Raw genomic sequence first — 17947 nt, 5'->3', positions numbered from 1 at the left:
CAACACAAGCAGCCCTTTATTATTATTAACAAACATTATGGCAGCTCCGAGGGGCCTCCGCTGAGATTGGCACTCAAGTGGCAGGGCACTGCATGCTACAAAGAAAGCCAAACACAATCCCTACCTCAAGGATCACGCCAGCAAAGGACAGAAAGGGGGAAGGGCAAGGGCAAGGGCCGAGCATAAACTGCGGCTCAGGGAGGGGACACACATGGGTCAGCAGACACAGGAGGTTGGGGATGGGATCCAGAAGCAAATGACAGTGGAAAAGGTGGAGAGAACACCAGCCTGCATTGTTACTCCTCGGCTTAAGCAACCCGGGTGGAAAAGCTCAAGCTATATAAACTGTTTGACACTGGCGCGGCACAATCTCTCAGCAAATGCATGTTCCAAAACAAAAAGTTTATACAGTGCTAAGTGCTATAATTACTTTGAAATTCAGGAACTCTTACTCGCACGCAGACATCGGGTGCACACATGCTCTGCCGCGCTCTCCAGAATAGAAGCACTATTTACGGAAATGTCCCAGACCCTGGGTGTTAGATAGGAGAGTGATCTGTGCAATCTCTCCGCTGGGTAGATGGTGCATGGTGGGTTGTCCCCCCCCCCCGTGATCTTTAAAGTGCTGTGGCCTGACACGCCAAAAGCACTGCAGTAAACAGCCCTGCTTTGTTATTATTATCAGACATTATGACAGCACACAGGGCGCCATCTGGGCTTGATACACTGCATGGGCCTCCAGTGAACTACTCTGAGGCTAAGCACAGAAAGGGCAGGAGCACAGTCAGTCAGTGCCAGATGCAGGAACGGAGATATATATCTCCATATATATTTATATATATATATCTCCCTGCATATATATGCGCACATGCATGCCTTTTTGGGCCATAGCTTCAGCACTCCAGCATACTTTTATCCCTGCAGCACACTGCCCGCTTGCAATTATTGTATCAGTTACAAAACCATTATTAACTACATTTGTATGTTATCGTACATCACATATTATTGTCATTTCATGCATTTTATTATATGTTATTGTACTAGCATCATGGTCACTAGCTTCCACTGGGTGGAAAGGTAGGATACAAATTTAGCAAGCAAATACTCAAATGCATGGCTTCAACCATAGCTCCTGTCCCTGAACAATACCCAGCAGCATCCTGCGAGTGCTGCCCTTTTGGTACCTATCGCAATCCTAATCTCAGACTCAAGGCTATATATTTCCAACCCCTGGCCTGCTCATGATCATATAGTTCTGCAAGATTGATGTGTGTAATGCATGCTGAGTGCCATAAGCATATCAGTCCATGGATTGGGGTCATAGTTAAACTATGGAACTCGCTCCCACAAGGAGGCAGTGATGGCTGCCAACTTAAATGGTTTTAAAAGAAAACTAGAACCGTGTATGCTGCCTTCAGCTCATTGGAGTAAAAGCTGGGACATAGATGCTGTCAACCAACCAACCAACCAACCAACCAACCAACCAACCACTCCAAGCGCCATCAGGTAAAGCAGAACACAACCCTGCTCTTTGTCCCCTGAACATCTAGGAGAAAGGCTGGGAACACAGGAGGTTGCTCTCCACCAGATCAGCCTGCCTGTCCAGCTAGGCCAGTATCATCTCCTCCACTCTGACGGGCAGGGTCTTAAGCTGAAGAAGTCTTTCCCCCCACCACCTGATGCCAAGTGCTGAACCTGGGACCTTTTACATGCAAAACATGGGCTCTGCCAGTGAGCTATTTATTACTTGCAAGGAAATCTCCCTGCCCCAGTTTTGTTATATAGGAGCATTCAGAGTGTGATTCTCCCACTTGCATTCCGAAGTGGTACAGTTTACTGCTACATGACCATGTAGTGTGTAGACCAGGGGATGTCTCCTCCTTTATCTTTCCTTGCTTTCCCTTTTCCAGTGGTGGACTTTGTGCCCTATGTGACGCCAAAATTCAGCACCCATCCCGCCTCATGCCTCCCAATCTTCATCATAGTTGTGGTGCTCCCAAGGCTCTGCGCCCAGTGCAAGCAAACCAGTCACACTCCCCTAAATCCGCCTCTGCCTTTTCACTTTCTCTGCTCTGCTCTTGGTGTTCTGTTTTGTCCTCTATTGGGCAGGGCAGAGAACCCTATTTGCCTTATTCTCAGTGTAGAACCCATCTGATTCAGCAGCACTAAGGAGTTCATGGAATAAATCCATTTTTCCCGGATTCTCCCAGGACAGTTATCCCTGGATGGAAGGTGGATGGGCTATGGACAGTCCATGCTGATGAGATGAACTCTGCACATGCCCAGGGGCCCTCTCTCCACATATTTCAGGGCTAAGGCCTAGCTTTGAAATTACATTGTGTGTTAGCTGAACCGCAGGTCACCTTTAGCTCTGCTCTAACACATGAGCATTTTGCTCCACAGCCAATACAGTTTTCTCCAGCCTGGGAAAGAAGCTGCTACCAGCAGAATAGCAAGAAAGGTGATCTGGGAGGGAAAGAGCACACTGCTCACATTATATCTGTCTCTTTGCCTTTGCTCTGATTCAAGGTCTTGCGCATCAGGTCTACCTATCCTTCCTGTCCTTTATGGCGTGCCCTGTGGTGGAGGCAGCTTGTTTGCAAATTGCTGTTGTAAGTAGCTGGGTGTTATCACTGCCAGCAACACCATAAAGTGGCTGTGACCCTCATTAGAGGGTCTTTAAAGACTGCCATAAAAAACTAGGCAAATGTGGGAGCCTGGGGTTAAACAGCTTTAATCCCCCCACAGTAAACACATTGAGGCTGATTTCCTGTCATTGCAGTTAAAGCTCGGAGCTCTCTGCTTGGGCTAATTGGACACAGCAACCCCTTGGACACCACCTAGTACCATCAGGCTGTGCCTCTAGTCCCGCCACCCAGACCAGGTTTCCCTTCCATCCTGCAGCATCTCAGCTGCTGTCATGTAAAGCAGGGAGAAGAGCTTGCTACTTATTCTAGCACACATGCAAGGTGGCAAGAAATTTCTGTTTGGGGGTTGCTGGGATTCACATAAGCTGATCCTACGCATATTTCCTCGGGGGGGGGGCGGAACCTCTCTGGTTTTGTTCAAGCTAGCACAGTCTTGGAAGACACCATCAAAGTGATTGCTTTCTACTGGTCCCTTTTCAGATGCTCAAGACTGGAGATCTCCACACCATCCGTCTCCTCTCAATCTCCTCTTTTCCACTATACCAGGGGTCTGCAACCTTTAAGACAAAAAGAGCCACTTGGACCCGTTTCTGCAGAAAAAAACACACCTGGGAGCCGCAAAACCATTGCGACATTTAAAACAAATATATCTCCGGAGCCGCGATCTGACAGCGGGCGGGAAGGTGACGCCGGGACGGTGCGTGACTAACGCACGCACCGCCCCCATGCGACGTCACAGCCAGTACAGCGCCCACCACAGTGGGGAGTGTCAGGGCGCACAATGCGCCTCCTCCCCTCGCTAGTATCCGCCCCGGAGCCGCGGCAAAGGTGTAAAAGAGCCACATGCGGCTCCGGAGCCGCGGGTTGCAGACCCCTGCACTATACCTTATGAGCTGCTCAAGTTCAGGTATTTGACATCAGCAGCACTGCAGCCTGCAAGCTAACTTCACTCAGACTTTTCTAGCTCCATCCCCTTGGTGGTGGTGGTGGTGGGGCAGTGGCATAGGAGTGTCTGCCCTGAACCAAGAGCCCCGTAAGATGCCTAAGTAGTCAGAATTTCTACAGCTGACCAGTTTCCATCCGTACCAGGTAACAACACAACAGTCTGTGTTGAATTTGTGTCAGTCCAGGAAGTACAGTCAGGATATGAAAGACCAGCTGGACAGAATAAGAGGAACATGGAAGAGCTGCACAGGAACAGCTCCCAGGTGGAGGATCCAGTGGAGGATCTGGACATGCACATGTTACACCTGATTCCAGTCACTTTCTGCACACCATGCATAGTCTTATACACCATTACCACTGTCCCCTGTAAACTAAAAAGTCCCACGTGTCCTCATAGGGGAGTTAGTTCCTCCAGTTTGGATATGTAAGGGCATCTCAATCAATCAGTCAATTTATTGTGCATAGCCAAAGGCCTTTACAATGTACTGCAGAGGGCAAGACAAGGTTTTCCTCTGAAATTGCATGACATACTCTATAAAAAAAATTACAGCTTAAAAAGTTTACAGTGTGAAATTTTAAAATTAGAGAGCATTAACATATTCAGAAAGGAGCTTCTTAGCTGCCAGAGCAAATTTGGCTTCCAGGTGTGTAATCTGTAGATCTTTATCAGCTATATCAGCTAGGTGCTTGACTGTCACCTCCTGGGGGGAATCGACCTGAGAGGCAGTCAAGAACAAGTGATAATTTTCCCCCCTCTGGGCATTGAATATAAGGGGCAAAGGAGCAGGTAATGTAGGAGATCCTCAACCTTTTTGCATCCATAAATGCACCCATATGGGGAATTCCCAGGTATCTCCCCTCTAAATATGCTGAGGGCATCTGTTGGAACCTTAGTTCAACAAACACCCTACGCACCTGTGGGAAAGTCTGTGTCTCAAGGTAATGGTGCCTTAAGTGTTTGATCTTGATTTGGGGGTACCAAATAGAATACTGGGCAGCCATAATGGATGCTCTATCTTGGTTGGTTGGCGTCCTGATCAAAGATCCAATTTCTTAAGTCATGGGGACTGAGGGAAGGGCATCTCAGAAAGGATCCTTTCCCAGAGGTGTGGCTGTTTAAACTGAGAGTGGGCCAAAGCCCTGCCATTTTTTTTACTGTTCCCTTAGCCACTGTTTTGAGAAGGCTGGGTGGGGGTGTGGACATGATTTAGCTAAAATTGTCGGAGTCAGGTGAGGCTTTCAGATTTCACAAAAGATGCCTTTGCACAATCTCTGTCTCCTTTAGTGACCTGATGTCCACACTCATCTTATGACGGCATGCATGGTGTGGGTTGCCAAATTAAAGGAAAGCAGTAGCCTTGTTTTTCTCCCTTAGAATCCTGTGCATTTTGAATATCTGAAGTCCTTGGCTCATGGACTTCTTGGGAATCAAAGAGGGGCCTTTCTAGCAGCGTAGCTAGCCGCTTGGTCGTGATGCACGCCACGTAGCCTCCAAGGAGTCTGTCCACCGCTTCCCCCTTAGCTGTAGGATGGCTGAGATGGAGACGGTGGGCTGATGCAAGCCTCACACTATCTTGGGCAGTGCGGAGCCTGCAGGCACCGAAGCCACCGCGTCACTCCCAGGAGAGATGTGTGGCTTGGGTGCACTGCATGACCCATGATAAGTGCCACCCCCTAGTGTAAACACCTCCCCAACCCCTAGCTACGCATGTGGGTCTTTCAGCCTCCTAGCAGAGGATGGTTGCCACAGGAGAAAAGTGCTGCGTGAATGCACCCTAGAGACATCCAGCTCCTTCATTCTTTCCTTCCTTGGTAAATTCTTTATCATTATACTCATTCTTTGTGGTGAAGTCTCAAGTAATCAAAACGTTCAAAATCTGAACAGAGTACTGCAGCTGTGGTCTAACCAGTGCTGAGCAGAACGGAACAATCTTATAGGAGGATTATATCCGTGGGGCCAGACGCAATAATAATAATAATAAAAACAGCCTCAGAGTGGAGAGCACAAGGAATTATAGCAAGGATCTAATGGGATCAAGTTAGCGTTCAAGAAGTTTTAGTCCTGGCTAGTGCCTGTGATGTTTGTACAAAGGGGAAATGGGCACATCTTTTTTGCACGTCTGGATATTTCAACTTGAGTTAGTCTCTCTCTGTGTAATGTTCACCTTGAATCATCACCACACCAGTTGTAATTGCATTTATATCCCACTTTTCCTCCAAGGAGCTCAAGGTAGCATACAAGTTTCTCCCCCTCTCCATTTCTGTATGTTGTAGGTTTCACAGCGGCTCCATTCATACTTGCGGGGCTGTGTTCCCAGACTAGCTCTGTCAGTTATGTTGTGGGGTGCCTCAGGCCGCTATTTTGACTCCAATGCTATTTAACATATATAAGAAGCTGTTGGGATCAGCCATTAGGAGATCTGGGGTGTAATGTCACCTATGACACTCAGCTCTATTTCTCAGAGTCAGTAGAGGTTGTGCATGACATGAGCTGTTTTCTGGGTATAGCAGTGAGATGGATGTGGTGAAGGGAAGCTGAATCCTGGTAAGGCTAAATGCTTGTGGCTGGGTGGTTCATAGATCTGGAATTTGGGAAGACTGTTCAGGATGCGGTTACGCTCCCTCTGAAAGCGGGTGTCTGGGGGTGCTTCTGAAACTATCACTGTCACTAGAGGAGCAAGTAATCTCGGTAGCTGCAAGGGTCTATTACAAGCTTCAGTTGGTGTCAAAACTCTGCTCTTACCTGGACAGGAATAGCCTAGCTGCTGTGGTTTGTGCACTGGGAACTTCCCATGTGGGTTACTATCACATGCTGTACATGGGATTGCCCTTAAGACTGGTTATGAAACTGCAGCTAGTGCAGGATGCAGCAGCAACGGTCCTGTGTGTTGTACCTAGCTGTACTTGCATGTTACACTGTGGTGGCTGCCTGTCAGCTCCTGAGCCAATATTCAGAGGAGGCCCTGTTAGCGGTACTGCATTTTACAATATGTTGCTTGGCGACGACACAGAAACAGGCCTTCCTGTAGTGGTGCCCACTCTCTGGAACACTCTCCTCACCCCCACTTTACAGGAGGCACCCACAGAGAACACACTTGTTTACTCAGGCTTTCCCAGACTAGGTTATTGGCCCATTTTAGATATTGGCTTGTATCCAACGCCGGTCCTACTCAGAGTAGACATGCTGAGGTTATCATACATGAGAAATTTAATGTCATTAATTTCAGTAGGTCTACTTGGATCAGACAAGCATAGAAGGCGATTCATTGTGCATCTCCCTGATGCTGTTTATTGTTTGCTGTTGATTTTATGTATATTTCAATACGTTCCGGAGGTCCGTTCTTAACCAGAAACTGTTTTTAACCTGAGGTACCACTTAAGCTAATGGGGCCTCCTGCTGCTGCCACACGATTTCTGTTCTCATCCTGAAGCATAGTTCTTAACCCAAGGTACTATTTCTGGGTTAGCGGAGTCTGTAACCTGAAGCGTATGTAACCTGAAGCGTATGTAACCCAAGGTACCACTGTATTTCTGGGTTAGCGGAGTCTTTAACCTGAAGCGTATGTAACCCAAAGCGTATGTACCACTGAGGTACCACTGTAGTTAACTGGTACAAATGTCCATATGGCATTTCCCCTATTCTACGATAGTTCAGTTGTTAGAGCAAGAAACTCTCAACCTCAGGGTTGTGAGTTCCAACCCCACGTTGGGCAAAAAGATTCATGCACTACAGGGGTTGGACAAGATGGTCCTTGTGGTCCCTTCCAACTCTATGGTTCTATGATTTGAGATGGCAAAGAAGGCTGTGGAGAGTGGATGTGTTTCCATGCTCCATTTCAAGTTTCAACTGCAACATTACGAGGATGTTATGTGGGATGGCTGCAAGAGCAAACATGGACCACTTAGATATTTGTGGAAAATGGAGAGGTATATACACGCTTTTCAATAAATAAAATAAACAAGAAGTACATGACTGGGGGTTGGCTCGTATTCTCTAACAACAGAAGAAGAACTGAATATCAGACCAACTGCTTGCTAGTGAGACATCGTAAGACAGGGCTGCCTAAGGGAAACCTGCAAGTGGGACATGAGCACAAGAGCCTTCCTCCCTACTTGCTCTTTCCAGCAACTGGGATTCAGAGACATGCAGTCTTTGACAGTGGAGATAGAACATAGCTATCCTGGCTAGTAGCCATTGACAAACTTATGCTCCATGGATTTGTCTAATTCTCTTTTAAAGCCATCCACGTTGGTGGTCGTCATTATGTCTTGTGGCGGCAAATCCTATAGCTTAATGCACCCAAGAAGAGGCCATCACTTTTGTTGGGATACTACAAGAAGAGTTGGAGAAGTGAGCACCACACAGACATAGGGACCCACCTCTAAGTTCTTCACTGTCAAGTCCTGTCCACTTTTCAAAGCTTGACCTTGGCAAGCATTTTTCATGGTCCAAATTCATCTTAACAATCCAGTAGGTCCTTCACAGGACCTATTTTCTAAAACCTGTTTGGTGAAGTCCTGGGAAACTGGGCCCTTCCAGGCATTCACAAAGGCCACGCAAAGCTTGCAGGAGGCCTCCCTCCTGAGTGTTTAACAGGCGATGGGCAAGTAAGGCTGGGTGTTTGCTGAGGGGCAGTGGGAGGGGAGTGTCTTAAGCTGGATGGAATTTGTTTGATTCGGACAGCTCAGTGTAAACAACCAGGGAGGGGGACGGGGGGGGGGATGGGTAGGGAAAGCACACTCCTTTAACATCTCTCTCCCTGATCTGTATTTATCTACACCCCATTGGGATGAACACAAGGGGACAGAGTGTGTGAGGGAATGCAGGGCCTAGTGGATAATCCTGGGGTTCAGCTGGCTTTCCTTCTACAGCAAAAAATAAATAAATCAATAGACCTCCCAAATATCTATGTGGGGCGGGGATGATAGATAAGATAAAAGGCTTATAGTGAGTCAGACCATTGGTCCACCAACTCAGTACTGTCTTATCTCTCTGAGGTTTCAGGCAGGAATCCTTCACAACTTTACCAAGGTTGGACCGGGGGCCTTTTGCACACAAGGCATCAGCTCCACCACTGAATCAGTCATTCCCAGCAAAGTTGAGCCAGTTTAGGAAGCTAGCAGGCCACTCCCAAATGGGAACAGAAGCCTTCCTAGGTATGTGGATGAGCCACATACATGTTAGATGTATGTGGGATATTTTTTTTAAAGCAGCCTCAAGAGATGGAGGAGTACAGAGGAAAGCTACTTATAGAATCATAGAAATAAAGAGCTGGAAGGGACTCTGGTGGTCGTATAGTCTAACCCCTGCAATGCAGGAATCCCAACTAAAGCATCTGTGTCAACCTCTGCTTAACCTGATTCTGCTCCGAATGCTGTCTCTGGATCTCTTTCCCCCACCCCTCCCTCCATGAGTTACTGGAAACAGTTTTAGGAATATAGAAAGCCGCCTCTCTCAAAGTCAGTGGTCCATCTAGCTCAGCAATGTCCACACTGACTGGCAGTGGCTCTCTAGGGTTTCAGACCCGGCGCATTCCCAGCCCTACCTGGAGATGTTAGGGATTAAACCTGGGACTTGCTGTGCATGCAGAAGGTCCCAGGTTTAATCTGCCACTGAGATGCAGCCATTCCCCAGACAACGAACACCCTTCAGAAAGTAAGAAAAAAAGCCCTGCTGGATCAAGTCAAATGCCTGCTTCACCCAGCATCCTGTTCTTACAGCAGCCAACCAGATGCCCATGAGAAGTCTGCAAGCAGGACTTGAGCACCACGGCACTCGCCCCACTTGTGATCCCAGCAGCTGGTATTCAGAGGCAACCTGCCACCAACAGTGGAGGTGGAACAAAGACATTGTGGCCAGTTGCCATTGATAGCTTTTATTCTCCATGAATTTGTCTACTCCTCTTTTTAAGTCAAGTTGGTGGCCACCACTACTTCTTATGGGAGCAAAATTACGTGCAGCTGTTAAACAGCCTTCCCTTTCATCCCCGCTCTCAAAACGGCAAGTTTCTGAAGCTGCTTTTCAATTAATACTGTATATAATTTGCCCCTCTTGCTCTCCCCTTTGCATTATAGTCTGGTGTGAGTCCCTTCATCAGCCCATTCTTTGCAATGCAGCAGATTGGTCCATCATGGCTCCCCCAAAAGTATAAAGCAGGACAGTATGCACTAAGAAGAAAGAGTTAGTGAGCCAGATCCCCACATCATGGGTGTGTTTTAAAACCCAGATTTTTCCTTTTCTTCTGAGGATAAAGATGTGGTTTCTCTTAACACTCCTTTCCTCCACTGTTCCAAATGTGGGTATCAGTTACAGTATTATTAAATCTTCCTGATTTAATGTGAGGGAGGTGTTGCTCTTTAGTTCAGCACTTACTACAATAAACATGTTTTCTTTTCTTTTTAAAATTCAGCTTAACAGAGCGAGGCTTCTGCTCTGACTTTTTTCCAGCACTCGCTTGATGGGACAGTAGCACTCAGTCCCAGAGAGACTCTGCTACTGTTTTCCTGTTGGCAAAGGTTGGGAAACAGTCAGAAAGTGGTAAGAAGCAGGTTCCCCTCTGTTCGTCCAAAGTTTCCCATCTGCTGATCCTTGTTGAACATAAGTGTTTAACGAGCACTTTGTTCCTGTTGCCAAGCAGCAGATTGAAAGACGATGTTATTTTCATGCACCATGATGTCATCATGGTGTAATACTGGCGTTGCAAACTCTTGTGATATTAGCACACGTCTAGAGTAATTTAATGTTTCTGTCTTTTCTGGTTAGACAAGCTGAGCACAAATCAAAGGAGCAGAAGCTCAAAGCCAAAAGCATCAGCACCCTAGCCATTAATTCCCAGTTCTGAATGTGAAAGGTTTTCAACCACAGTTCCCCAAAAGGTTGGGATTGTTCCTGCCATGTACATTTTCTGGGGCTGGAACTCTTTTCTGTCCCACAGATGCTGCTGGGCTGCAAAGAAACCTGGGTGCAGTCCAGCTGCAGGACAACAAACACCATTCTCGGTTGCTTCTCCCCCGCTCCTTTTTAAAATGAAAAATAAAATCATTGCTTCACTTTCTTTCGGGCCACGCAGAGAGCAGCAGATGTGGCCATCATCGCCCTAAGCCAGCACTCTGACCTCAGCAGAGCAAAGGGCAGGCAGCTGCTGTGACAAGTGGATGGGATGGGGGTGGAGGGGGGGATAGTGGGAGGCACTTCAAAGCCCTAAGTTGTTGGTGATCTTCAGAGGCGAGTAGGGCCAAGAGGAGGACAGGCTGCTCAGGGAGGGTCTGGCTCAGCATCGTCTTCTGGGGTTTGTGCTCTCAAGCTGAGGCATAAGGGGAAAGGGTTTAGAAAGAGCCTGGCCTGTACTCTGCCCTTATCCCTGCCAGCCAGCATCCATTCAGAGGAACCTAGATCCCTTTGCAACACAACAGCAGCAGCCTCCATGTGCTCAAGAGCTTCCCAATGCACCTTTGTCCACCAGGGATCCCTGAGAGAGGTCCCTCCTTTCCACAAAAATCTTATGGCAAAAGGCAGCCCATACATCAAGCCATGTGAACAGAGAATGAAACGCCACAGAATAAGAGCCTGGGGGGTGGGGGTGGGGGGAGAGAGAGACAAAGTCAGTCCTGACCAGGTCAAACCACAATGCCTTTGGAACTGAAACTACACTAGGCTACACCCCTCGGCAAGAGATAATCCAAGGAGCTTTGTTAAACATTAATCAAGACCTGCACATCTAAGCACAACTCCGTTCATTGAATGTAATGGGTGCACTGGCAGCTCTCAGTCTCTCTGCTCTGGAGCAGGCTGTTAGAAAACAGTAGGCCTGCTCTGGAAGGGTTGGTTTGATGATCACAGCTGGACTGAGGCTCTGCATTTAAAAGGATGTCATGGGGAAGGAGGGGACACTGTTTATCAGGCCAGGAAAGAAAATAATAGGTTTAAACAGCAGGAATGTAGATTTAGCGAGGGGAGACCTTGCTAAATAAGGCAGGTTTAACTGCAAAAAAAGCTACCTAAATGGCGGTTGTGAGATGTCTTTTCTCAGGTCTCGAGAAAATGCTGGACTCACACTGACATTGGCATTTTACTTAAGAAACAGAGCCAAGCGAGATGACCACTGTAATTGGGCTTGACATCATTAAAGACATCACATGGAGGCTTTCAACTACACCATCCTGAGGCATCAGTTTTCAGAATTAAAATAAAATAGATGCAGCCCGTGTCCTGGTCTCTTGAATGAATGTGTGGCTCTGGATTAAATGACTTACAGGGATAGTTCCCAACTTTTCACAATTGATCCTTTTAGTCGAAAGTCACCTTTTACCAATGCTGTCATTGTGTGATGGAAAGTTGATTTTTACATGCACATATGTACATCATAGTCAGAAGAGCTGGTGCATTCAAGTTACAGAAGCAGGAAAAGATGCTTGAAGACTACAATCCTTTGGGAACACTTAAGTGGGAGCAAGTAAGGCCTGCTTTGGAGTAAATGTTCACTGGATCAAGTGGTGCATGCCACTTGTGAAAATGACTTCAGAGTACTAGGTGGCAAATTTGGCTCTCTGGTTCCAAGAGCAGTGTTACTCGTACCTTGAATATGCTGGAGACTTCCACCTGACTCCTACAAAATGCCATCCTGGTTGACACCAGCGGAAGGAAATTTAAACCAGCGGCAAATCTAGCACTTTGCCAGCTATCCGAGCAATGGCAATTTGGCCAGGCATTTCAGCTTATTGAATCCCTGGGCAAAGCTGCTTTGCGCCAGGTGTGATTACAGCCCAACTGGCATGAGCTGAAGGTGACAAGCCTTTCTTTTAGGTAAGCAGTGACCCCCTATTCATTACAGAAAGAACACTCCCTGATACCAGAGGGTGGTTTAGCCTGCCTGCGGATGTAGCCATGCACTTCTGGATTACAGCAGCTGCTGGGTATGAATGTTATCTGTGCCCCTGGAGACAGCATTGCATCCTGTGATTTGCAAACTGCACAGTTCGCAGAGGGGCATCCACAGCCAAGCCGTTATGTTCAAACAGATAATTGGGGCCTTTACACGAAGGCTCCCAGTGCAACCGCCAACTCAGGAGAGGAAATTAAGGGAGCACAGCTATTTGGTGGGGAAAGCCAAAACACAAGCCAGCATCTTTTCCATCGCAATTGCCGGCTCAGTCACCCTGTGGCTGGCTCCGTCTCTGCCTAGAGGAGGATCAGAGAGTCTTCCTTCTCCTTCGGGAAGCTGCCAGCAGCCCTTGTCTCTCTCCCATCCTGGATCCAAGTGGCTCTCAGCAGGCGAGCCCCTCCTCCTTCCCCCTATCCAATTATAACCAGCTTTCTAATCATTTGTTTGGAGCTGAAGCCAGGCGCCTGTGGCTGAGCTCAGGGGTGGGAGAGAAAGGGGGGCACGCGAGGAGGGGAGGGGGGGTGCTTTCCCCCATCTCTTCTTTTTCCTGGATTGCTGCTGCTGTTGCCCACAGAGTGGCTGAGTTTTCTCTTGCCTGTTCCTGCATGGCCTATGCCTGCCCTTGGATGGGTACTGCCACTCTGGCTGGGGAGGAGCAAAGGGTCTGCTCTTTGGGAATGGGAGACGAAGGCTGCTTGTGGCTCTGGAGTCTTTCCTTGGACCAGCCAGCTCTGGCTACTGCTCACTACCCTTAGGGCCTCACCCCAGTGGGACATGTGGGCTCCCAGCCCAGCTGCTTCCACCCTTACTAATTTTTCACTCTGTGATGGAGAGCCTGCTCTAAGCATTGCTGCTGGCCTTTCACCCTGGCTTTACAGCCAGCTAATGGGCCATAGTCAGAAGCAGTGGGTGATTTTAGACTCCTCTAAATGAAAAAAAAATGCCTCCAATTTAATAAACATCCATGCTGGTGGGGGGTGCGTAAAGTAGGAGCGGAAGTCCATATTCCCCAAACTGTTTGTCCATGTGACTGTTAGGGCTTGTTATTCCCCTTCCTGAGCTGCATAGCCCATCATGGAGGATATAGTCGCTGTAAAAAGCAGACTTAAAAAGAACATCATGACTTTGCTGAATGTAGGGTTGCCAGCTTTTTTATTGGCCTCTGCTCCTGTACCATTAACAGCAGCTTGCCCTGCAAACATTAGCAGGAGGTCATGCTTAGCTCTTCACATTTCTGCAGATCAAACTGCAGCTAGAGTACAGGAGCTGTCTAGGCAAATTATGCATCTGATCAGTTGGCAACCTTAACTGCAAGAAATTTTGGGGATGGAAACCAGTCTTCTATATATTGTTAGTTGTAATGGATCCATAAAGAAGTAAAGCAAACTTTCCAGGTGGGGCAAGACTCTTCAAAAGGGTGTGAGACACCATTGGCTTTAGTATGTGTGAACAAAGACTTGCTGTGCCTAATAATGTGGGTGGGTGGAACAAGCTCATAATGTGACTGATACTGCTATGAGCTACTGTATGAATGCCATGGGAAAGAGTGTGCAGATCCCCTTCCCTGCAGTTCCTGAACTGCCACTTGACTTGCCAACCCCTGGCATATAAGGTTGCCAATTTTTTTGACTGGTCCCTGATCTTGTGACATTAACGGCTGCTTGATCTGCAGACATTAGCAGATTATCATCTTCAGCTTTGTCTGCTAGTTTTTGGCAACCCCACCAGAATACTCCCTTTTGGTATAGTGCCAACAGAGTCCCTCTTAATGCCATTTCCTCAGCTCTGCAATGGGTTCTCCCTCAGCTTAGGCATCCCATCTGTCAACAGCACACTGCCTTGCCGAGAACCTCTGCCTCCAGGCCACCCAGCGAGGGTCTAGCCAAGCAAAGGGCCTAGCTCTAGATGCTGCAGGCTCAGGGCTTGGATGTGGTCTCTTCCTCTCTCCTCCCCTGCAAGAGGGGCCAGGGCTGGGGCATTGCTCCTGATTTATAGTACATAACTGCAGTCAAACAAAAAGCCCTTCATGGCAGCGCGGCAAGCTTGCTGCCTCCCTGGTTTCAGCACATACCAGTGTCACCACATCCCTCTGACCACAACCCCCTTCCCGTGCACCCCCCTGCCGTGTCCCACAGCTCAGCACAACAGGGAATTGTGCACTGAGACCCTCCATCTACTCTCCGCTCTCCCCAGATGCAAACAGCTAACCCCACCTCGCAAACAAAATACTCACTGCCGCTACACAAGCTCCATATCCCACCCAAACATCAGCCCTCAAATACCAAGCACTCTCCTCTGACTATCCAAACACTTTCTAGGTTGTCAGACCTGCTACTTCCCAAGATGCAGCCAATCCTGCACTATAGCCTCACATTTCCTCCTTGAAATACAAACACAAATCTCATATCCCGATCTATCATTCCCTCTCCCCCCCGCCCACCTAAATAACGTTATGGTCCAGCACAAATTCTATGCACCTCTGTCCCCAAACATCTCATAAGTACCTCTGCTCACACACATATTCTTTTCAGTGAGAACTCTCTCACTGCCAGAAAAAACAAACAAATATAAACAAATAAATGTTTTCAGATCTGAAAATGCAGAGCCAGGGGGATCATAACTTTATTGGGACTAAGGCTGCAGTTCTATTCCCACTTGTCCTGGTAACTCAATGGAACTTTCTTCTGAGTAGACAAGTACAGAGTTGACATAAATAATGTTGACAATACAAGTAAACTTTAAAATAACACATAATCCTTTGTTTAGCAGGATTTCAAGGAAAAGAAAAAGCTACAAATGAATTTTCATGTGAAAGGGTTGCGCTTGGCTCTGCAGTCCAAGGTGAGATACCTTGTGGGTTCCATAGACCTTAAGTGTCCTGAAATCCAGTATGTGATCAATATTTTATTTCCAAAATGAAAGTTGCTAGGGCCGAAACCTACCTTGACACCGCTCCTTTGACCTTGGGTGTATGGAGGGCAAAGTACTCTGCACAGGCTCAAAGACACTCCTCATAACTACTTCACAGGCTCAAGGACTGATAGGTTCTTCCTTTTCTCTACAAGTTAAGGGTACACCCAATCAGAAACGAGCCCACAAACTGCTTTAGTTACCCTGTTGTTTTACTGGGAAAAGTCCAGGGCAAGTGTGACCGCATACTCTTTGACAATAGCTTGTGAAACCATCAGGCATGCTATTTTTCTGCATAGGTTGTTTGGACTGGACACACAGTCCTACCTGCAAGCCAAATTCTAGAACGTGATGCTAGGTGGTTGCTGTTTGGCTCTGGACACACAGTCCTACCTGCAAGCCAAATTCTAGAACGTGATGCTAGGTGGTTGCTGTTTGGCTCTGTAGCATCACACAGGGTTCCATCTTGTCTCCCATGTTTTACAACATCTACATGACAATGCTGAATGAGGTCATCTGGAAATTTGGAATCAGGTACCATGGAGTACGTAGCAGATACCTATTTCTCCTTTACATCTGATTTAAGTGAGGCAGTGGAAGTGCTAAATCAGCATCAAGCATCAGTAATGGGACTGGATGTGGCCTAATAAACTGGCAGAGAGAGCATTATGGGTCATTGTCTCAGAGAAGATGCATTCTGGACAGTGTTTGACACATGAGTGTTTGATCAGTGTTTGACAAATCCAGCTGTGTCACTGGAAGCTCATGTGCCTTTCATGGGATGGAATGCCTTCCACCATCTAAAGTTGGTACAGTCCATCCCAGATAGAGAAAACTTAGCCAAGTTAAGCCATGTGCTACAAACCTCCAGATCAGACTACTGTAATGTGTTGCAAATGCCTTCTTTCCCCCCTAGCTAGAGTTCAAGGTGTAATAATACATAGTTCTCCATCCTCTTAATTTATATCTGCAACAACCCTGTGAGGTAGGTTAGGTTGAGATCCTCCTGCGACTGGCCTAAGGTCACCCAGTGAACTTCATGACTAGTTGGGGATTTGAACCTTGTCTCCCAGGTCCTAGTGTGACACCAGGGGTGCCAACCTGAATAAAATATTGGGGGCGGGGAAGCAAGCCCTGCTCCACTTAAGTGTTCACATGCCATGCTGCATACACACCATTTGAATGGCAATGCCCATAAACTGGGGGGCAACCCCCCAAATATTTTATTGGGGGACGCGAAGGGACCTCGACTGCTAGGAGTTGGCTCCTATGTGTGACTCTCTTAATTACTACTCCTTTTAAGCCTCTTGAAGTCGGTATGTTTATTTCTCTCTTTCCCCCGCAAATGCTGCTGTTGTACCTGCTGTTTTCACTTCCGACATCGTTTCTTTCTAGGCTTTATTGATTTCATTTGCGATTGCTGCCTGTGGGCCGCCGCTCTGGAAATGCTTGCATTGACTGGAGGCCGACGGGGAGGAAATAAATCTGCAAAATAAATACCTCAGTCAACGAACCATGCCGGCGCGCCTGCCTGCCTGCCTGCCTGCTCGCTCGCCCATCCCGCCCACGCCTCCTCCTTCCCCCTCCAGGCTCCCGGTCCCCGCGCGAAGGACGAGCCCTTGCTTCCCCTCCGTCCCCTCCTGGAAGGCCTCGGCCGGCAGCCGCGCGGGATTCCCCGCGCTAGGGACCGGGAGGCGGGCGGGCTGGCAGCGTCTGGCCGAGGCCTAGCTGAGGATGCTGAAACGCTTGTGTCACTAACCGCGAGAGACACGGCGTCTCCGGCACCGGAGGAGTCGCAGCCAGGCGCCTTGTCGTGCGGGATGGGGGTCGCTCGGAGGGGACTGGCTTCGCCTGCCACACATATGGGGAGGAGGAGGAAGGCCCAGTGCGGGAAAGGGGGCGCCAAAGCGGAGAGATTTGGCGTGGGGGCTCTTGATGAAACCCAGACCGACGGTTCTGAAGGACAAAGTTGGGGGTGTTGCGGGTAGGTGGGTAAGGCAGAGAGAAGCTCCATTCCGCGTTTTCTTTGCGCCAAATCGGGGCCCTTGCCCACCACCACTCTACTAGGGCTCCTCCGTGTGCATCGCACAGCGGGATCCTGTGCTCAGTGAGGCTTTTCTTTCTAGGAAGGGTGCTTAGGGTTGCAGCCTCTGCAATGATTGATCTTCTTGAGGGCAGAAGTGGGAGGGCATTAGGACTTCCACTCGCTCAGCATTTCCCTCCCGCTCCAATCCCCAGAAAACAGCTGCAGGCAGAAGTTCAACACATGGTGCAACTCCAGCCTGGGACAACTACACATGACCAATTCCCCCCTGCTTTAGTTTTCGGATGGGGGTGGGTCAGGGAAACAGCCTGAAGGCTGAGTGAGAGGTATGTGACACTTCATGCTTGCAGGGTGAATTGTCACCCCAAAGTAATACAGGGTTCTGGATCTCATCCTCCTCAGATTAAGCAGTGCTTTTTCTGTGGCAAAGACATTCCAACTCCAAGGGTGTAACTGCAGCTAGGGATTCCTGCAGGCTTCACCTGCAACCACTTTCTGGTACCTTTCCTGTGAAGCTA

The 17947-nt window shown here is 48.2% G+C and overlaps 1 protein-coding gene across 3 annotated transcripts in view; it reads right to left on the bottom strand.

Annotated features, from left to right (window-relative positions):
• FGFR4 (fibroblast growth factor receptor 4) overlaps positions 1–17262 on the bottom strand; it is a 51299-nt gene extending 34037 nt beyond the window's left edge. Inside the window, exons 1-2 of one of the 3 annotated variants that reach the window (XM_081850201.1) lie at positions 17145–17262; positions 16746–16870 (exon numbers count right to left, since the gene is read on the bottom strand). In XM_081850201.1, coding sequence (XP_081706327.1) covers positions 16746–16767 — 22 coding nt within the window. In that variant the 5' untranslated portion in view covers positions 16768–16870; positions 17145–17262. The other 2 variants (XM_081850203.1, XM_081850200.1) reach the window with 2 other exon arrangements.
• Positions 17263–17947: the final 685 nt, after the last annotated feature.

The sequence above is a fragment of the Podarcis erhardii genome, assembly GCF_964252035.2.
Source record: "Podarcis erhardii genome assembly, chromosome: 2".
NCBI lineage: Eukaryota > Metazoa > Chordata > Lepidosauria > Squamata > Lacertidae > Podarcis > Podarcis erhardii.
The sequence above is the reverse complement of the archived record's forward strand: the minus strand, read 5'-3'. Positions and strand labels throughout refer to the sequence as shown.